A 23551-nucleotide genomic window follows, 5' to 3' on the forward strand; every position below is an offset into this window, starting at 1 on the left:
GGCTGATTGGTATAACAAACAAAAATGCGCATTTATTATACATACTTTAAAATAAATACATTGATATGCCACCGGACTTTTAAAATAGTGGAAAAATACCGCAATTTTCATTTAAACAATACTCGCTAAATTTGCATATATTCCTTTAACATGTCATTTACATTGTATTACAGCATTACTCTCTCGTTTTCGCTCTCTTTCTTACTCTCTCTCTCTCTCTCCTCAACGCCTCCAAAGTCGTTTCGTCTACTGAGCATTAGCTAGTTTCCATTATTATTTCAAAATTGTAGGCACACATTTTAGTTCTTCGCCGATTTTCGACGTCTGGCATCCGTTACAGCACCCCACAGTTCGATAATGAAGTCATCGGTGAAGCCGAACGATTCCAAATCGGAATTGTCAATAGCCTCCGCAAAGTCCATAGAATTCGATTTATTCGCGCCTAAATCCCAAATTTGTGTCGCCAGCTCTGTGTCATTTATACCCATAAACGATTCCAGTAAATTATTGATCGCCTCAATGCCGGATTGCGTGGATTCATCGAATTTATCCTCGATCTCTACGTTGCCGTTCGCCTTAAATCGTAATGTCTCCTTGCCGCTGCCATAGCCACGTCCGGAGGGCGCTCTCGATTGTGTACGCGGACCGATACCCTGGAAACCGCTCTTCATCGGCTCCACCAGCCGCAATGTGAATGTGGTGCCCGTAGGTATATCTTTAAGCAGACGCGCGACCTCATAATGTCGCTTACCCACCATAGTGATGTCATTCAACTTTTCAATGTGATCACCGACACTAATGTGTTCGATGCGATCAATGACCGAACCTTCTTTAATGCGCTTAATGAATGCATAACCCGCGCCATTATCGGTTATGGTTAAACCGAGTGCATCCTCCGACTTTACAATCTCAATCTCTTTCGGTCGCCCCTTCCGATGCGCGAATATGAAGTCATCGAGACCGATTTGACCGCCCAGCAGCTTGGTCATGTCCACTTTGTGTGAATTCAAAGTGCAGAACAGTATCTCCTCGACAGGTATATCATAGCATTCGGCGATCTTCTTATAGAGCTCACGTACACTCGCAAAGCCGGTTATCAAACCAGTTGGACTGCCGTGCGCCAGTTGACAGTGGAATATTAGCTGCGGTTTGGGAATGTATGGATCGTTACGGGTATTTGCACTGCTACTACCATTCATAGTGCTGGCTTTACCGTTAGCCGTTGTGTTATTGTTGTCGTTGTATGGGTTAGCACTCGTGGCAGTGGATGCGGCATTTGCAGACAGTTCGGAATCTGTTCTACCAAATTTTGGCCCCTTTTTAGAAAACAGCGGCATAGTGAAGTGTTCCCGAAAATGTTCCACTTTGCTTACTTTCGCTCTCTCACTCTCTCTATCTCAATATGTGATGATGGCTTGGCTTTTGTATCTGTTTGTGGAGAGAATTTACATATGATTTAACAAAAATTTTGCTCCATATTTTACTGCTAGTGTTAGCTTGGTTTGTTGGTTAATAACATCACCGGTGTTGAGTATGTTTATATTACAATAGGATTTAATGATTCTGTTTTGTTAATTCGTGAGTTTTATATTGCAGTTTCATTTTAAAGGAGTGGTTTACGCGTATGGAGAGTACTTATTCTAATTTATGTACTATGTATATCGGACCCTAGTCTTGGTTTTATACAATGAAATGAAAGATCTTTACTTTTGAAGAATATAAATTCAAAGGTTTGACATTGTTTTCTATCACTACTGTTTCTATGATTAGCTTGATATTGAACCATTTTCAGTTAATTTTTTTTCTCCTCTGTTATTATAACATATTACTGCGAATAGTACGTTCTCCAGTCTTAAAAAATCTTCAGTTTAAAAAGAAGTATTACTTTGAAATTAAAAATGACTTCGAGGTGTGTTCTTTTGAAATTGTCGATAATGAGTCCCTTGAAATAAATTGTTGCGGTTTATGGGTATTACTTTTATGCCTTACTAGAGTGGCTCGTGATTTGTATGGCGCGATAAGAATTGAAGTTTATCTCCGATCATCGCAAATATACTAGGTAGGTACGAATGATTTTATATCAACTGTTACTGCCTTCGCTAAATAAAAGCGTTTGCGGAACGTTTTTTAACGCTCAGCTTTAACGTTGATGCGCCATCCCTAAATAAAAGCGGCAACTTTACGTCAAATATCAAAATGTTTACTTGAATTGTTGTTTTTTCGCAGCCGACTTTACTTCGGAACGCTCTGTCAAAATAGAAAATTTCAACCGCTCAGCGTCGCCGTCGCGTTATTTAGGTATGCCCCATACAAATTGTATGGGCATGAGAATTTTTTGCCGCTGCCGCTTTTATTGAGGGAAGGCAGTTAGGTTGCTAACGTGAAAAATTGTATTCAAAATTGTATTCAAAATTGTATATCTGTTAATTGAGTAACTTTTATTTTTTTCGTGGATTTTCTTAGAGTAAGGTCCTCATATGTCCGCTCGAATTTCGGTACAACCGCCTTTATATATGTAGTATTGCCATCTTTCTTCACCAATGAGCACATTATGTTATGTGTTCCATTATTTTTTCGAGAACCTTGGACGGTGAGGACATGATTTCGGCATAAATGTTTGCTTTTAGCTTGCCAATGGTTCAATAACTGCTGGCACATACTTTACTGTTCAAATAATCTGATGGAAAGTAGTAATCAGATTGATAACTGATTCCACAACTGGAGAACTGATTAGTGGTCAGATAAGATCATCCTCCGTTGTGATATTTTTGACGATATACACGTTGGATTAACGAATTGAAATATTATTCTCAGTATGAATCGTCACTATTTTGCAATCTTTTTTTGGAAGCAAAGCTATTCATGAATAAAGCTGTGATGTTTCTAAAGCCTGTGTAACCAACCCAATGGGTTCACAAGGGACAAAGTTATTCAAACAAGGGTTCAGAGGTTCATAAACTTCTCTTCTAAATATTTATTATATCCGGAAATTTTGCATCCTTAATTTTTTAAAAGATCTGAGAATTTAATTATTTCAAAGCACTCTCCATAAGTCCAAACTACACTTTTATTATTATGTTAGCTACTAATTATAAAACTATCCAAAACCACACAATTCAGTTAAAAATAACTTAAACCACTATTTATCAGTTAAAACTATATCCAAAGTAGATAATATCTGTATGTATTGCATGTATATATATACAAATGTTGCAACATATATTCAGTTATATAGTTTCATGAGTATATTCTCTAATTAGTTTCAGCATAAATGCATTTCTTCTTTTGTTTATTTGTATTTAGTTCTTACACCATATATGTATGTAACTACGTGTGCACAAATATGTATGTTAATAAGTGAGGTTAAAAACCATACTCAGCAGCTACATATGATTCATAAACAGAAATACAAGTGTAGAAGTACTTGCGTCTAAATGCAATACAAACACCATAAATTCTTTACGTTTCTAATAATGAGAAATTGCTTATTAATTCGTACACGCACTGATCACACTTTCGCTTCGCTTTTATTTAATTAAGGTATTAACTATTATTAAATTTATTCGATTAAAGTACACGCGTTGGGAGGAAAGTTATACGTACGGCTCGCTAAAAATGGCACTTCTGGCATTCAGAAACTACAAAAATGCTACGTCGCTTTGTCAGCATTTCATGAACGTCTTATCTAGAAATGCGTGAAATGGCGATAAGACTTCTTGGAGAACAACTCGGGCGCAATAAGGAACACTGTGTGAAGATAAGCGGCAAAGCAAATAGCGCACTCAACGGCGGCGCGCTCACTCCTTTCCAGTGGCCGGCAGGCAGGCAGTTTGCATTGGAATACTGAACATCTACATTTGTATATTTATAAGATTTGATAAGATACTGGAGACAGGAAAAATAGTAGTAGTTTTTGGTAGCAGTAACATTTTCCAGTGGTAACCCCCAATTTGAGAGTAATAAATGAAAGAGAGCCCACTTGAGTGAGTGATATCACGATAATGAGTAAAATAAATTGATATCACTGTACTTTCCAGTTTAAGTTTATTTTAGAAATGATGTGCTGAGAAAGGAAGATCTATATCATCTGCTATCGATCGTTTTATAGATAATCTTTAATATAAGTTTTTATAAAATTCTCGTGGTTGAACCAGAATTAATAAATACTTCTTCTAATTAAGAGGTATCTATATCGGTGAGTTATAATCGATCAAATCGTCTTGCTTCTCTTTTCCTTTTGGAAAAAAATCAAACATTCAATCTGAACCTTCATGAAAGATGAATTTGTTTTTTACCCTATTGCAGTCTGGTTAAGGCTAACACCACGAAATGATATTGATATCGAAGAAGGCAGAAACATCTTAAGAGAATTTGACGTATGTGCTTTTTGGATTTGGATTGAGGTTGTTACAAACTTTCCTCTTTCTAGGCATATAAACTATTGTACGAATATTTTTTGGAAATTCTACTGATGAGACAGAGCTTGGTATGTTTCCCCAACTCTTACCAGCCATACAGATTTATGTTATCTCACTGTTGTTATGCTTTTGAACAATTTCAGATCATTTCAGCTATTTCAGACATCACATGGTTTTCAATGAAGCTCTAATCATTACAGTGAATAATAAGTTACAGGAAACCAAATAAACACAAATATTTTGGGAGGTCAACATTTTTTATGACCTTCCCTTTTAATGATATTCGTGCTTTTGGAACCGGAACTGAACCTAATTTATCTAGCCAAGAATTGTCTACTCGGCAATAAAAACTATTTGGAGTTGTTTTCTGTCGCTTACACCTGGTAAGTCAAACTGAATTGCAATTCAATTGATTGTTTAACTGTTATTAATATTCCGCGTGCTCAGCAATTTCTCATTATTTTACATACATTTTTTCGTAAAACACTTTTATTTTTCACTAAGAATACCTTCTTCAATAAATTCATGCACATGGAAATGAGTAATTTTTGGTACCATATATCCTTGATCACAGTTCGTTCTAAATATTTAAGTGAATACTGCAATTAATTTTTATTTTTTCCTATTAATTTATAACACACAAGAAATTTTAATTGTCGGAAAATGATTTAAAAAAATGTGAATAACCAACTTGACAGTTTCTTTAATTTTTCTTATTTGTTTTTACAAAGAAATTGATTAATTACGCATTGTTCGATAAAAAACCGATGTTTTGTAGAGTTTTTATGACAGTTATGGCAATTACTGGCAGAAGCAGTAAGTTGGGAAATGTGTGTTGCCAGCATTTTGATTACTCACACACAAATGTACTGGCATGATAAAATATGAAATAACTGTTTCAATGGTTGATAAGAAACTTTAGTGTAATAACGACACACATACATATGTATACATATAATTAATATTATTAAATCGCAATAACTGATTAATAATCAATAGTAAGATAAAATACTGGGAAATGTTGAGAAACATATTTTGCAAATTATTGACACCGTAATCAGTTCAAATGACGAAATGGCTTAGTTGTAAAATATTTTATCCAAATGAGACGATCAATTTGAAGTGGAATTTGCTCTTCTTTAATTGTATTTTAATAAAAATTTTAATATTTTTCCAAAATTTTTAAGATAATCAGAATTTCGAGCATAAAAACAAAAAAAAATTCTTTTTGTCCAATTTCGCACCAATATTCTCCAAATAGAAGGTATTATCTATTCAATCAAGCATCGAATATTCGAATATTGATTTTCAACTGGTGAGACATACCTTCACAAAAAGAAATCACTTGAAGTTCGAACATTTAATATTTGCGTAGATGACTATATTAATATTTCGGGTGCAACCGAACATTTTATACTCTCGCAATTTATTGATATATTTTTATTAAGATAACACACAATTCGACCCAATTTGAAAATCCTATAATTAGGTATATGAGAGCTAGGGGAAGTTATGACCTGATTTTAACCATTTCTGATACAGAGACACACTATTAGAAGAAAAAGATGCCCTCTGAATTAAATTAAGATATCTGAGAGATTTACCGATATTTTCGGTGAAAAATTACCATTAGGCACTGAGTTCTACAAATTCGATATCCGTGGCATTGAAAAGTTATAGTCCGATTTCGACAATTTTTTCAAAAGTGATGACACAGATCATGTACAGTATTTGTGTAAAGTTTTATTTCGCTATCGTCATTGGTTCCTTATGTATACATTGCATTGAAGGACTAAGATGGAATTCAAAATTGAGTTATATGGGAAGTAGTCGTGGTTGTGAACCGATTTCATCCATTTTTCACATGTATCATCAGGGTGTCAAGAAAGTATTATATACCGAATTTCATTGATTTCATCGGTCGAGTAGTTCCTGAGATATGGTTTTTGACCCATAAGTGGGCGATGCCACGCCCATTTCCAATTTTTTTTTTTAAATCTGAGTGAAGCTTCCTTCTGTTTTTCGTTAGTAAGTTAACACACTTTTAGTAATTTTCAACCTAACCTGTTTATGGGAGGAAGAAACGACTGCAGAAAGTTTTGTTCATAGTTTTTTTGATTTGCGAGATATGTACAAATAACCGATTTGCATCCAAATATGCACCTTCATATTGCGATACCTTGTGCCAAATTTTACTTTAATAGCTTTGTTTATAGCTTAGTTATGGCACTTTATATATTTTCGGTTTTCGCCATTTTGTGGGCGTGGCAGTGAACCGATTTCGTCCATTTTCGAAAGCACCGCTCTCACGGTGCCAAGTTTCATTAAGAAAACTTCATTTTTACTCAAGTTATCGCTTGCACAGATATCCGGGTTTGAACTCCACCCTTCACCCTGATCACTTTCATATATATTACCCTACATCTAACTTGTTTAGTTTTGGGTGTTACAAACAACCGTTGTGTGAACAAAACTATAATACTCTCTAGCAACTTTGTTGCTAATCTTTTGAGAGTACCGAGAGAGTATCGAACAAATTATACCAGTTGTTTAAACAAACTGACAGTACATTATGCGCAATAGACTAGCGCAACTTTCTTTGATATTTAAAATTAAGATTAATTTAAAAAAAATTTACATAAATTTTTGACAGAAATTTTAGTCAGTCATAATGGTTAATCTGGTATAAAATATGTGTAACTAAACTCGGTGGCATTGAAGAAATCCCAAATCGAAAAAAGCAACATATACATATCTATCTAGAGCATTTATTATATAATCTGATATACTTAAATATTCAGTAGTTGAGTAAATGTGTTCTGGGGATGTTGGCTTGTCCTGAATTTCAATAATAATACAAGCCACTAACTCTAAAGATCAAATATCAAAACGAGTAGTTTAAATTCTACTCTCTTGCTTTGACATGGCCTAAGGTAAATTTGGTTTATTTTATTAACTTGATGAAAGAAAAAAGAAGAGACGTGTATTCAGCCAACGAAATTCTCTCTCATAATGGCTCTAGCCGATTTTAAGAGTTACGTTTTGGAACCAGTGAGACAAAACACCTTTGTTTGTATATTTTTCTTATTAAGCCTTTAAACACATTTATTCTTTTTAAACAGTAGAAATGGGTCAACTTGCTGATACTGTGGTTGGTATATTTAAAAAAATAAAATAAAAATATTACTGACAAAAATCGAAATGTACTGGATCATGATAACACTTGTTTTCTATATGCGATATACAATATTATTATAAATATATACGTATTTATGTATTTTTTATGAATAAAAAATATCAAATTTTAAATATTTCCACTACGATAAAAATTTACGCATACGTAACGTAAATATATTGAATTTATGAAGAGAAAACAAAAAAACAGATAAAAAATTCCATAACCTGTCGCATTAAGAAACTATAAAATCTACATATACATACATATGTACGTATATGTACGTATGTAGTCAAAACGATCGAGCCCCTTTTTTCAGCGCTTATGACAACAAAACCACAATCGTGATCAAAACAAATAAATTCGTCAAATAAATATATAAACACATATACATTTACATGTATGTATGTATATACTAATATATATGTATTTTCGATACACACCTCTGCACAACAAAAACAATATTAAAGCCACGAGTTTTGTGGGCAAAAACATCTTCAAGGTCACTTACTGAAAGATTAACAACATTGACGCAAAGCACAACAACAAAAACGAAAAAAAAACTATTGCGAATTGTAGCAGAAACGTAAATAAATTATGCAATATACATAAACATATAATAAACTAAAACTACTTTGCAGCTTTTGATAATAAAAAAAAACCAACGAGCGACACAATAGAAGCAAATAGAAATAGAATTTAATTAAAATGAATTCGTAATAGTTGATTGTAGATATGTATACATATATGTACAATTATACATAAGTAAATAATATACTGAGCACTATTTCTACGTTTATAGAACATCAACAATATTTGCATTAAACGCCTAAGCACCTCGAGCTCAAAGGCTGTTTAACTCTGCTCAATGTTATGCGGAAGAAGTATTGACTTATATTATGCGACAACAGATATTCATACATACATACATACATACATGCATAAAATGTCATTACGTTTTTTATTCTATATTGCAAGAAACTACTTAATAAGCGCACTATCCAACAGTCAAAGTCCCCTAAACGGTTAGTTTATTAGTTAGTTATATAGCTGATCGTTCTTTGAACTGAAAAGAGGCTCACACTTACCACCAAGGACGTTTTTGCTTTGGGTGTGCCTTATAAGTGAATATTTTAGTAGCAAACTAGTATATCCTGAGTTAATTGAGTAAAAATTTCACATTTAATAAATAAATTCTCACGAGACACCTGTCAATCTCCCATTAACAATTACAGATTTATACAATAAAACAAGCGAGGTCTATTTGTATACCTTCCTACTAAGTAATTATCACCATTGGAAAGTTAAAAATACTTTCGAACCCGCCACTAAGCTATATACATATACAATGTCACTACGGGGGGTGTCCCCCCTCAACTATTCGTCATCTAACGTGTAATTACTGTCACGTGTCGACGAACTTTTCTTTGATTGAGTTTTTGCGCTTGTGCTTTTTTCGCTTTTCTTCTTGTTTTCTTTGTGTTTCGAAAAAGGAAAAAAATATTTAGAATTTAGAAGCGTAAATTAACAAAAAGACTGTCTGCATATAAAACCACATAAACAACAATACAACTGACATTGCCTATTTAAATGTCCACACATGTTGAACTGAAGGTCACAGGAACTTTTCATTAGACACGTGTTTATCGTTTGTTTCTACAGATTCACATGGTTCCATGCACCTTTATTAGATATATAGGCCGAGTTTCTTTGCTTATTCGTTCAATGAACGTTGAAGGCTTAAGCTACATACCTTTGAGCTCTCGCAGAGCTGAACTGATGAGCTTCATAAGTACTTTTTCATTACAGAAATGATGCTCTACAATCTGACCGCTGTAGTCACAAACCTTACCCACACGCAACTGACGATCTTACTTTCTATTAATATATTAGAATTTGCATTAAATTTACTCAATTGAGCTAAATGTGTCAACTTAAGTGCTTTGAATGAATTGAATAGTTACAGTACAAAGTTAAATACGAAATAGCAATTGACTTTGATTTATTTACATACTATATAAGTCATGCTAATGAGTTCCACACGATTGTGCTGAGAATATCTAAATTATTTGCAAAATATAAATTTTCGAGCGAACTAAAAGATTTGAGGAAAAATCACGAGACTAAAATTTAAAGGAAAGCGTTCGTAACGATTTGATGTTTAATATTTTTTGTAAGAAATTGGTTTCAATTTCATTTGAAGCTTGATTGTGGATTCGAAAACAGCATTATTTACATTTCTCCAACAGATAGAGCATCTGTAGATTGTTTCTGAAAACCGGAAATGTCATGTTAAGGGGGGGTAAGGTTTGACAACTTTTTTTTCATTATTTTTTATTTTTTTCTGAACCAGCAACATCTCAAGAATATTAGGTTAAAATTTTAGGTCATTCGGAGAAAAACTAACGAAGTTACAGCAGGTTGAATAACGGTACCTCCAGCTACTTGCGCTGAGTGTTCAAAACTTTGAATCGATTTTCCCAAATATGTCATTTTTAAAGTCGGTGACCAGCCTACAGAAAATACTACTGTATCGATCGTTTTGAAATTTTGAACAAATATTCTACATATATATAGCTCTTGAATGACGTCGAGTTTTTCCAAAAATTTTAATTACTAACAATTTTACAATAACAAATAGGTCGAGTTTTTCATCTAAAATCGTCATTTTGGCTTGAAAATGGTACCAAAAATTGATAAATTGAAAGATTAAAAAGAACTCGACGTCAATTGAAAGATAAACTAATAATCTAAAGAAAGCATTTTGATTTTTTGGTTTCAGATGATCCAGTGATGCTGTAGGCTGGTCACCGCACAACCACTTTTTTTCGAGGTGTTATTCGTTATTCGTCGCTATTTTTCGATACAACTTTTTTAATTATCCTTCAAATGTAATACTTTCATATAATAATAAGTAAAATAAACCTACAGCAATAATTTTTTCTAAAAAAATTCATGAAACAAACATGAATTTGACGAAGCAAACCTTACCCCCCCTTAAGCCTTACTTTCATTATATTCAAATTTGATATCTCACTTATGAATATAGAAATAAAGTTACTAACGTCAACGTTTAATCAGAATGCTCTCATCGAACGCTTTCTAAACAAAATATACATACTCTAATTCAAATTTATGCTTCAGTTATTCAATTTAGTGCGTAAATTCCATGCAAATCAGTTGGCGATTTTCTAGAGGAAATTATAAAGCTTTTAGTATCGCGCGATCGCTAATGACGTATAATGTATGTATAGTCAGCAACAACTTATCTGTCAATTTACATGCGACGGTTATGTCACATAAGCGTGCATTAGTGAACAGCTTAAGTTCAAAAATCACGTAATAAAATGTTGAATTATATGTTATTAAAAGTGATAGGGCGATTTGCAATCTTTCCAAGTATCTACAATGTAATGCCTATTGAAATAACAAATTGAAACTCAACATTCCTTATTTTATATATAGACACACAATTTATAATCGCTTTTGGCTCATTATTTGATATTTAAATTATATGTCTTGTTGCGAAAATGTACGAGAAATTCCAAATTTAAACATAGAAAACAGAAAATTTACAAAAAACAACATTTTGCTTACTTTAATTTAAGAAACGTGACTGGAAAGGCGTCTACAGAGAGCACGCGCTTACGAGGGTCGATCCAATGGTTGTCAGATATTTTCTTTAACAAAATAGAAATTCATAAATAAATATCACAGACTAATTACTGTATCATATAGAACATATGTACATATATTCAACGAACTTTCCTCGTACGCATTCACATTACTAGACCAATAAGTCGAAGATGTAAACAACTTTTAATGAGTTGAGGAATCGTCTGCGTGTGGGTGCTTAAGCAAAATATTGTTTACAAAGCATTACTAATGCGATGAAAACAAGTCAATAATCTTACTTCAGCACATACTTGCTTGTTTATATGTAGCTTAAGAATTTATTTACTTATATATACATATATACATATACATATGTATGTTTGTCATGTTCTTATGTACACATATTTTGCTTCGTCGTTTCCGCGTTGTACGCGGCTATTGGCTAACAACAATGGGGGCCCGTCAGCGTTTGGTTTTGGTTTCGCTGTCTATGTTGTTGACGCCACTGGCTTTGACAGCGGCAGTTGCGGGGGCTTTGACTGAGAGGGGGCGAACTCGTTTGGTCAACAGCCGGTTGACGCCGGTGAACGGCACAGCAACATTATGAATATATTAGCGAGTACATGCACTTAGAGAAATCTTTTTATACTCTCGCAATCTGTTGCACAGAGTATAATAGTTTTGTTCACATTACAGTTGTTTGTGTCACCAAGAAATATAAGAGTTATATATGGGGTTATATATACATAAATGATCAGGATGACGAGTGGATTTGAAATCCGGATGTCTGTCCGTCCGTCTGTCCGTGCAAGCGATAACTTGAGTAAAAATTAAGATATCTTAATGAAACTTGGAACACATGTTCCTTGGCACCATGAGGAGGTTGCTTTCGAAAATGGACAAAATCGGTTCACTGCCACGCCCACAAAATGGCGGAAACCGAAAACCCATACAGTGTCATAACTATGCCATAAATAAAGTTATAAAAATTAAATTTGGAACATAGGATCCCATTAGGGAGGGGCACATTTGGATGTAATTTTTTTGGAAAAGTGAGCGTGACCCCGCCACCAAATAGGTATTTTGTACATATCTCGGAAACCAATAGAGCTATATATACCAAACTTTCTGCAGTGGTTTTTTTTAGCCACTTCTTAATACAGTCCAAAAATGAAAGAAATCGGATAATAACCACGCCCACCTCCTATACAAAGGATAGGTTGAAAATTACTAAAAGTGGGTTAACTCACTAACGAAAAAGGTCAGAAACACTAAATTTCACATAAGAAATGGCAGATGGAAGCTGCACTCAGATTTTTTTTACAAAATGGGAAATGGGCGTGGCGTCACCCACTTATGGGTCAAAAACCATATCTCAGGAACTACTCGACGGATTTCAATGAAACTTGGTGTGTAATAGTTTCCTTACATCCCAATGATATGTTGTGAAAATAAGCCAAATCGCTTCACAACCAAGCCTACTTCCTATATACCAGAACTTTGAAGACGATCTGAATTGGTTACTTTACAATATATAAAGCAAGCACTAGTGAAGATATCAGTAGACAAATACTGCATTTATAGTGTGGCATTCTAAAAATCGCCGAAATCGGACCATAGGTTTTTAAGGCCCCATATATCGAACACGAGGACCTCGGTGCTTCTAACCTAATATTATGATTTCCAACTTTCAATGGACTTTATACAATATATATGACGAATATGTGGGTCAAATTGTGTATTATATAATATAAATAAAGTTAAATAAATAAATTGCGAGAGTATAAAATGTTCGGTTACACCCGAACTTAGCCCTTCCTAACTTGTTATAATTAGAACTCTAAAAAAAATTGCAGCAAATAAAGCGAACTAAACTTTGATGAATATATCATAAATAAACAATGCAGTCGGTTATAATTTTTTAGTGATAAATATTATTGGCGAGAAGACCGAATTTCTAAAATATTCAATTTATTAAAATGTGTCTTTAAAAATGTACATATATTTGTTTTTTCTCTTATGTTTTTTACAAAAATATTGATAAATATTTATGACAAATCGTCTTCGATTGACCCATTTTATACTCAATAATATTGATAAATATTTATGACAAATCGTCTTCGATTGATCCATTTTATACTCGCTATGTTTGACCTCTGCTCATTTTATATATTTAAATCAGTATTTCTTACATTTTTAGCTAAACAAAATGGTATAATCGCTTAATTATATTATTTTATATGTTATACCAGTTTTTATACCATTTTTTTGTGCGATTCTATATTATCAAATCACACTTTTACTTGCAAAGGATTGACTCATACATGAATAAATGACAAATATTCGAACAAAATCCATCCAAGAAGCTGTCGTATCTCCAGCTGCTCTAACTTCGTCTTGCTTTCTTGTAATATTCTTTTATTTTCGTTAATAGTAAAACTGGACAGTGTTGGAACTTTGAAGGATTCGATTAGTAAATTAATGGATATATTTTGGGATGCAGTTTTGAAAGCTTTAGAACTCACCAAACTGTTCGGAGGCAACTTAAACTAGTAAAATCTGTGTATATCGAATAACAATAGGGTCAAAAGCTCTCTTAATTTTATATGGTAAAAATATTAAATTATTAGATAAGATGAATTTTTGTATTAATTTTTTCCGTGTACCTTCAACGTTCTATTCATTTTAGCTATACTAAGAACGTCGTTGTATGTATGTCTGTATGCAGGCGTGATTATATTGCATAATTAACAATGCGTTTAAATTGTAAACAAAATTTGCTAGAGAAATAAAACATATACTTTAGCATAAACAATTAATATATATGTATATATGTATGTAGGTATATAAATATAGTCATCACCGGTTTCCTTGTGGCCGTTGTCACTACAAGTTTTGTTTTTGCTGGCATTGCACGTCGTAGCACAAAACGCATATGCACGTACATATAAATATGCAAAATTTATTATTCAACACGTATGCATTTATACCCGAGCACAATGCGGCCAAATATAAAAACATGTTGTTCACATAAAGGCTATTATACTCTTTCAGGACAAGTGAATTTAAAGTTGTCTGGCTAAAGATAATACTATGGGAAAATATTGCTTGAATCAGTAACGATTATAGGAAACAAACGATAAATTTGAAAATTTATAATTATTTTGAAAATTGTAATCATATCGACCCCAAATATATTATTTCTAGATTAATTTAATCACATACAAATGAATCAAACACCTAATAATCGATTTAACACGACTTTTAGATTTTGGTTTGGTTTCTGAATCGATTCGACATTCTTCGAAGATATATATTTTCCGTAATGATGATCTAAACAATTTTTTTATAAATTAATTTAATTAATTCGTCTCTAAAAATTTTGCCGAATATGGTATCGGTTTTGTGGAATCGATAAAAATCTATTATTTTTTTTGTCTACACGACTTCTTTGACCTACAATAATTAAGGGGTTATATACAGTTAGGAGGTCGAAAAAAAGACATGTTTCAAGAATTTTTTCTAAGCAAACTATTTGGCTTATTGATTTGAAACTTGGCAGGTATATTGTGACAACCTTAAACTATATTCACATATTTTTTATTGCCTAAAATAATTATCGGGAATGTTGATATTGCCAATCTTGCAGAGGTCCGCAAAAAAGGCCTCTTGGAATTAGCAAAAAAAAAAAAATTGAAAAAATTGCGGCTACTCAAAGCAAAAGGTTCGATTTTAGACCAAAATTCGGGTCTTTAATTGTTTATAAAAATAAGAAATTTTCATCGGATGGGGAAATCCTTCGATAAATTACTAAATATAGTTAAGAAGCTTGTGTAAAAATTTCACACCGATCGGTTCAGCCGTTTCTGAGAAATCTTGCCCACCGACTTTGAAAACACTGTTTCGAGAAAAACGAGGTTAAAGTTTTGAAAGCACTTTACATGTAGTCGGTGCGCCTTCACTAATGTGTCTATAACTTCGGAAGTATTCGTCGGATCGCCTGAAAATTTTGCGTGTGTATACTCAGATATATATATATTAAGAAAACGCAAAAAAAAATCGATTTTTTGAAAATCCTAACTGTATATAACCCCTTAAATTGTCCCACATGATTGTAGTACAAATTGTATGCACCACTCTAAATTCTTATCGATTATGTAATACAAATTCCCCCCCCGATCTACGGCCCACCTTACTTGTTTGAATTGTTTTGATTTTATCATTTGCGAGCCTCTTGTTTTGCTATTGAATAGTTTGTCGTAAACAAAAACAACTCGCCTTAATTGCATTTTATCATTAAATTACAAGCTTGTGTACACTTACGTATGTATATCGGTATGTAAGCAAGTACTGTGTACTTAAAGTGCATTTGCGCTTGCAATTTGCGTCGCCGGACGACAGCTGGCAAAAAAGCAATAAATACTGATTTTGTAAAGTTACAATATTTGCAATTGTTTGTTGTTGTTGTTTTCGTTTTTCAGCAGTGTTTATGGACGTTATTGTTGTTGATAAATTTATATCAATGTTGGAAAACAAAACTATTGACTTGTTTGTGGCTTTAAAGTTATCTACGATTTAAATATGTGCTACTTTGTGGGGGACTAGAGCGCAAGCTGTTTACTGCTTTGTTTATGAAAGTCAACGAAATTATGTAAAAGAGAAACTTTAGAAAAACAAAATGTGACCAACAATGGTACAGTCATCGAACAAGCAATTGGTATAATAGACTGGTGTAATTTAATAGAAGTGCTGTGCGCTATGACATCACTGTAAATTTATGCAGTGGCAAGGTAAAAAAAAACTGGTATGAACGAATATACTAGATCGAATTGATGTGCAAATAGAAACTTTAATAAAACACAATGTAGCCCACAATGGTAGAATCATCGATGTAGTAGCTAATAGCTTGTATCGATTCACCAGTACTTGAAGAGTACCGAATCGAACAAACAACTGGTATAAATGAAATAAACTGGTATAATTAATAGAGGCCGTATGATGTGAAATCACTGTAATTTTAAAGAGTAACGAATGTATAAATTGGTATAACTGGTATAAATTAAATAAAGTGGTATAAATAAATAAAAGATGTGAATAAAAACTGGATTAAGGCAGTAGTCTGCTTTAGAAGCCGAAAAAGGCGTTTTTTTAGCATTTTTTTTTTTTGAAAGTGACGGAAATGATTGCGGTAAACGGAATTTTAAGACGATAGTGTACTATATTTAAGGCTTAAAAAACAATATTTATTATTAAAAAATATTGAAATTTTATCAAAGTTGTAAGTATTTTTCTGGAGCGCCTGGAGTCTGCACTTGTAAATCGGTGCCGGTGATGGAGGTCGTGCGATGCATCTGAAACAGTCGAACCAATTCTTTTTTTTATTTTTATAAATTTCTTTTCTTTATGAACTATATACATATACCGAATAAGTTATAAAATTCCAAATTTTTTCGAAGTTTGAAAAAAAAATTCACTTTTTTAAGAAAAAAATTGACTTTAAGTTGCAAAACAAGTAGTTTAAATAATACTTTTGTCCAACTTTTTTAGTTCAAATAGAAGATAATTTAATACTGAAGCTAGATCACTTTGGTTCGATCTTTTTCTATTCTTTTTGCTATCGCCGTTTTCTAACCTGAGCATTCGCACCTGCTCGACGCTCGGCCACTAAAACTGCTCTAGCTTCGAAAATATGTCGAATTGGCCTCTGGAATTTTAAAGACATATTCCTGGATAGTTTTGGAAGAGATTTAAAACAAAACAAAACAATCGATTTTTTGAAGCCTGTAAAGCAGACTACTGCCTTAAATTAAATAGACTAGTATTAATTGATTGAGACAAGGAAGCAAGTGGTTATACCATTTTAATGAGGTTTCCATATAATCTATTATATTATACATATTCTTAATCATAAGAATATATGGTATAACCGAATTCTTGTTAAAATTAGTATTTTTTAAATTTCTGAAGGTACATATAATACAAAAGTCTTAAGTTCTACATGATTTGGGTCAAATAAGTTACTACATATTAACTGTCTCGTGAATTTAATATTTTTTTGTGTTTCTTTTGAAAAACCAAAAATATTAGAAAATTAAACGAAATGATTTGTCAGTACCTACAAAGTACAATATGGCCAAAACTATAAATAGCAAATATTAAATATTAAATGGGGGCAGGTTGAGTCATGTCACCGTTCCTAATTTGCGGCACTATTCCTTCTTAAAGCCAAATGGGCAAAAACTTTGTTTTCGAGGTAATAAAACTATTTTTCAACTAGCATTAAGACCTGGCGGTTATCGTCACAGGCAGAAATGTTTTAGACATATACAAATCTATATAAATATTTATATATGTACGTATGTATTAACTTTTTTTTTTTGCAAATGCGAAAAACTCTCTTACTTAATCCATTACTCTTTTAGCGATTACACAGAGTAAATAAAAATTAAAGAGTTCCTCTAAAGCTTTCTGCACTCTTAAAATTTTAGAAAGAGCACAAAGCTTTCACGAAAAAAAATATTACAATTGTTTAAACTTTGTTTGAGTAGATCAAATTGTGGATTTGTTTATATTATACACAAATAAAAGCACTCTCCCATAAACAGATGAGAGTAGTTTAAAATAAGCTTTGGCATTTGTTGATTATTTTGTGTTGCTTTTGTGTAGTGAATCGTATGATGCCGGCTTCATAATATACAATTACATACATATGTACAAACCATATATGTATATAACCATAATCGCGGTTTGTCATGCATATGTATGTACTTCTGTTTATTCGGCCGAATTTATGTCTTTCGATATCGCATATCAGCTGTTATGACTTTGCAGACCACAAAGCGTAGCACAAGCGATTTTATCACCTGATCGCCGAATCAACGAATCAGACCATAAAGCGTGATACGTTGCGAGAATTTGTGACCACATATGACTACATACATACGTGCATACGACGGGTACTCATAGCTAAATGAAGCTGCTACCAATGAAGTTCGAGGAAAATTAATATAAAAGGGCAATGCATGACTAATTTATTCAATATAGATAAAAGCCAAGCGTTAGAGAGTAACGAATCGTACAAATTATAACAGCTGTTCAAACAAATGAAACCGCAATTGTGTTGAGCTGCTCTCTCTGTTGGTGGAGAAATGCTTCTGATTTCGTGTAGCGTCTATACATTATGATTCTTATAAGATATACACATAGATTTTATTTTTTATATCTGTAAAAATTTATTCGCGGAATTTTTATATTTTGCTTTTAACAAATACTTCAGAAGCTAAAAATTATAAATTCGAATATACAATTTTAATTTCGAAAATTCGAATATAAAATTTTAATTTTGAAAATTCGAATATAAAATTTTAATTTCGAAAATTCGAATATAAAATTTTAATTTCGAAAATTCGAATATAAAACTTTAGTTTCGAAAATTCGAATATACAATTTTAATTTCGAAAATTCGAACATAAAAAGGTACAGGTTTTTAAACGATATTTTCTTCCCGATAGATAGTGAATATTTGGATTAGTTCTGTCTTTGCAGCATTCAAACGTGATCAAGAGTCAACCTCATTCAGCCGAACCACTGTTGGAGAAATTATTGTGGATTATAAATACTTTAAATTATGTAATTGAATGATATTAAGTGTCATAACAATCCTTGCAAGTTGGTAAAATTCAACAATCTAAGAATTTCGTTAGTACCGGTGCCCGAAAATACTCACATATGTCCCCCGAAAATGTTTATTGTAATAGCCAACGAAAATTGGGTCCATGTTTGATATAAGAATTCAAAATGGAACCATTAATAGGAAAGGTTTTATATTGGATCCCCTGAAGTGAATTATATATAAGATGGAACAAGGATTGATGAGCATGCTATGTATTGATAATACATAACTAATGTATTTCAAAGGTGGTAGTGCCTTTTTACGGACTCGTCCAGAGATCGGTGATCATTAACCGTGACTTAGATTCAAATCGTTTCATTTTCAAATCATATAATCAATTTTATACGAAAATGTTTTAATAAATTGTTTAAAAAGAGCGAACGAATTGAACAAGCTGCAATTAAAATTCAAAATTCAGATCAAGTTGACAAAAAGCTAGCCAACTTCAGACTATAATTCCACCAGAAGGTTTCACAAACTACCCAAGATTGTGCTCAATTAAAGAAAAAAAATCTTTGTAAAACAGTTTGGTGTGTGTTGCATCCGGATTCCGAAGTACATATGTACACATCAGCCAATCGCCAGTCACACCCTTAAGCTACCGCGCAACTGAAGGTATAAACCCAAATTAATTACAGTTAGTTAGTCAATTCTTGTTTGACCACCTTTAATAAGAAACGATTAAAGCAAGTTTAACTTTAATCTGCAAAGTCCAAATATACACACGCTCACACATACTTTAGCATTTACATCTGTATGTATGTGTAGATACATATAACCAGCTTTTCAATAATGTTATGAGCACCATGTGATGCCTTTGTTAATCTACAGTTACTTTACGACCAGCTTATTAGTCATCACTGCAGCTAAAAGCCATTGTTGAACAATGCAAATCGCAAAGACGCTGCGTTGAAGACAAAATAAACAAATAATATTGGTTAGCCATACAATGTTGCACAAACATATCTACAATTTAATGCAGTAATAGCAGTACGTGTGTATTGCCACAAAGGTGGTCCACACGCAGCGAAATTGACTCATATGAGGTAAATGAAAAGTAAAAGAGCTAAGGTTGATATAACTTCGTGCGGAGCTCGACATTAGATACTCAAAAAACGGGTTTAACAATATTTCCAGAACCCTTAGATATACGGACTTTAGAAGAACGTATGATTTGGTATGGAGACCTTCAGGAGAACACCTTTTTACGAAATTGATTCAAATTGAAATTTTATAGCAGATCTGCTTCAGCATAAATAATATCTGCCGTGAAGGAAAAAGTGAGCTGGAAAGAGATTTAAATCAAATCATAATGAAAACAATCTTCCTTTGAAGCCCTCGAAGCTTAACACTATAGAACCGGTATTGAAAACTCTAGATGGATATTATCTCGAAGAATAAAGCCATATTTTCATTGAAAAACCATTCCAAAATCCTAAAGGGTTTTTAACTCCGCTACATATTAAGGAAGTGAGTTAGTGGGAAAAAATTTCCTTTTTCCGATATCGATATGATTATTGTTGAAGCGGCAAAAAACATAACCCAAATAATATTTAGGGTTGCAGCCCTAAATTGACAGGATAAAAATTCGGATCCGACTGATTTGTGAAACGTTGCGTTTTTGTAATTGTTTTATTGATTATTCATACCCCAATTAGAGGGAGAGGTCGCCTAACGGGAGGCGCAGGAAAAGACCCGGAATGTTAGCTGAGTTAGGTTCTTTGGCATACAAAGAGATAACTAGTGTCACGCGGAGGAAGGTGTTCATGGTTCCTCTGTGTATGGCGTTTAAGGCGTGTCTGAAGTTGTCTGCATTTGAAGTCTGATCTAGGTATTCTTCGATGAGGTCGACATACTGTTAGAATGACATTGATGCAACTGGCCGAAGGTTCTGTTTGAAGCAGATGACTGCTGGGATGTTTTCGACGACAGCATTCCAGCCGAAACAGCTTGGAGAGTAATTCGTCATGCGCTTTAACCGTGAGCTTAGTGACCTCGTTGTGTAAATGGTCTACAGATGTCATCATCCGTTTTTTGTCTTCTTATTTGGTTTGACAGATACAGAACAGTATTCTTAAGACCTTATACCCTGCAGGAACTTTCAGAAACTTATTATTTTTGTTTTAAAGTTTTCTAACGATCATAAAAACAAGACGCAACATTTGTAAATTGGAAACCTGTATTTAAACTCCCAAAAATGGCTCGATACTCTGTATTTCGAAAGTTTAATCTTAAAAGTTTAGAACTTCTATAGTGGTCTAACCCCTTAAACGACTGAAACAATATTTTAGCCGAGTTGTAGTCTTCTATTGCAACTAGTTTCCAGCCCGTGTTTCTATCTTCATGTACTACAACATTTCAGTAAATAAAACTATTATAAACTCCGTTCAAAATGTTGCAAGATTATAATAAATATATTGTTATATTTTTTGTATGGATATAAATATGTATGTACTGTATATTGGAAAATGAGAAGAACTACCGATTCCAAGTCATATTCAAAGTAAGCAGCCACATATTTTCGTACATAACAAGCAATGGCTCAGGCTCAAACAACAATTGCTGACAACTCGCACTTATTTTTGATTGCAACAGATCGTCAAGCGGGTTGGTCGCATGGTTGGACGGCATGCCTGGCACACACACACACACACATACCAATATACAATTTTTCGTATGTAAATAAGTAACAACAATAATTGGATAGGCTGATGGTTGCATCGACCAGCTTTTACATGACGCGGTAAATGATTCGCAATGGCGAAACGTGATTTTCAATACAACAACAACAAAACCGACAACAATAACAATAGTAACAAAAAACATCAAAGTGAAAAAAGCGAGCAGCGAGCTGTAGCTTAGAGATAGCGCTTACAACGCTGTTGGCGGGCGACGCCACTACCACAACAACAACCAGAGATGACAACAACACATTCTTGCTGCGCAAACACGGCATGTTTGCCATGCCATGAAACTGGTGCGAACACTGGTGCAGATACCGATGGATTTCACGTTTTCGTTCAACGAACTTAACGTGAGCGAATGGCCCCACATGTGCGTGTGTGTGTGTGTGTGTGTGTGTATGTGTGTGTTTGTGAATGGGTGTGAGTATATAATGAGATTTGTGCATCACACGGCGCGAATGACATTTAATAGACAAAAGTGGACGCACGCGAAACACCCTGTAAATGGTGTGTTGAAAAGAAATCACCACAACGGGTAAAAACAAAAGCGAAATTTTTGGTTAGAAAAAACAAAACCAGTTAGTTATTTATTATCGCAGCGCAAAATACTTTGTACCGTCTAATGAGCGTTAACCCAATAAAGACGTGCATGGAAAACATAAAAACACATGGAAAGAGGAATAGAAAAAAAATGCATTGGAGAATTCTTCATAAATGCCAATTAACGAATTATTAGAGAAAAATCCATTTATGTGTTGCCAGATGTGAGCAACAATGGGAAAAAGTGGAAATGAAATGTGCACACACACAACTGTATGTATGTATGTATATAAATATGAATATATACAGATTTATAACCCAATTAAAAGCGCTTACTGTTGATTGGTGATTTTTTTATTGATAGGTTTTTTGCGGTATTTTTCATGTGTTCAACGTCAACGTAATAATAAAAGAAAAGTCTAGTTGAAATTAGCGCTTTATTAATAAAATAATAAACAGTTATGTATGTTTGTATATATGCACATATGCCTACATGCGCCTATTTTAATATTCATGGCGTTGCATTTTACGATATATACATATGGATATACTTGCGTATTGTACATATATTAATACACAGTCGCGTGAAGAAAAATAATATTTAGAAAAAAAAATTATTAAAAATAATAAAATAACTATAAGTCTATCACATGTTGCTGAGTACTCAGGACTACTTTGTCGTCCGTTTCCACGACAATCAGAAGCTAAAAGCTAAAAAACAAACTTTAACACGATTTTATTGAATCTTTCAAAAGTACGAAAGTGTTTTTTTTTTCTTTTTTCCTTTCAAAATGACGGTCCAGGATAATTTTCTGTCTGCTTTCTTCGACGCGAGATCCCAAACTCTATTTATCACTAATCAACCATTGATTTGAAATAAAAATAATAATTTTTTAGAACAAATTAACGGAAAATTTAAATCTATAGATTAAAAAAAATCAAATTCCAAAAACGAGACTTTCAAAAAAGTTAAACATTTTTTAAAGCAAAAAAAAAATGAGTTTTATGAACGGAAAATATCTGAAATTTTTGTTTCATCCTTCTGATAGTATAGTATAAAAAAGCCTCACCAAATTTCATACAAATTGGTGAATAATATTTTTATTTACAACACGAGCAGTTTTTAAAAATACACTTTCGAGAAAATGGCGTACCCTCACCCGTTATATTATATTCTCAATATCTTCTTCTTCAATATTCGAGATTTTTTTCCTCTCGTCAGTACACGTTCAACATACAATATTTTCAATTTACAAAAACAAGTTTTTTATACTCTCGCAACAAATGTTGCTAAAGAGAGTATTATAGTTTTGTAAACATAACGGTTGTTTGTAACACCCAAAACTAAACGAGTTAGATATAGGGTTACCAAAAATATACCAAAGTGATCAGGGTGAAGAGTGGAGTTCAAATCCGAATGTCTGTCTGTCCGTCCGTCCGTCCGTCC

The 23551-nt window shown here is 33.1% G+C and overlaps 2 protein-coding genes and 1 long non-coding RNA gene across 9 annotated transcripts in view; 1 reads left to right on the forward strand and 2 right to left on the reverse strand.

The window, feature by feature from the left end:
- Positions 1 to 23551, reverse strand: part of LOC105212569 (phosphatidate phosphatase LPIN3) — a 55737-nt gene that overhangs the window by 25143 nt on the left and 7043 nt on the right. The window lies entirely within an intron of this gene.
- LOC105212570 (PDZ domain-containing protein GIPC3) lies at positions 207 to 5163 on the reverse strand. 5 transcript variants are annotated; one of them, XM_011184614.3, is made up of 2 exons: positions 4928 to 5163; positions 207 to 1428 (listed from the first exon to the last, which is right to left on the reverse strand). In XM_011184614.3, the coding sequence occupies exon 2, from the start codon at positions 1335 to 1337 to the stop codon at positions 300 to 302; it is 1038 nt and encodes a 345-aa protein (XP_011182916.1). In that variant the 5' UTR covers positions 1338 to 1428; positions 4928 to 5163; the 3' UTR covers positions 207 to 299. The 5 variants fall into 5 exon arrangements, with proteins under 5 accessions (XP_011182916.1, XP_011182918.1, XP_011182917.1 ...); XM_011184616.3 differs by lacking the exon at positions 4928 to 5163 and adding an exon at positions 3604 to 3744; XM_011184615.3 differs by lacking the exon at positions 4928 to 5163 and adding an exon at positions 3500 to 3640.
- LOC128922825 (uncharacterized) lies at positions 3921 to 14035 on the forward strand. The gene is made up of 4 exons (XR_008472012.1): positions 3921 to 4195; positions 4306 to 4486; positions 4562 to 4801; positions 13643 to 14035. It is a non-coding gene; the product is annotated as an uncharacterized LOC128922825 (long non-coding RNA).

This window comes from Zeugodacus cucurbitae, chromosome 6 (assembly GCF_028554725.1).
Source record: "Zeugodacus cucurbitae isolate PBARC_wt_2022May chromosome 6, idZeuCucr1.2, whole genome shotgun sequence".
NCBI lineage: Eukaryota > Metazoa > Arthropoda > Insecta > Diptera > Tephritidae > Zeugodacus > Zeugodacus cucurbitae.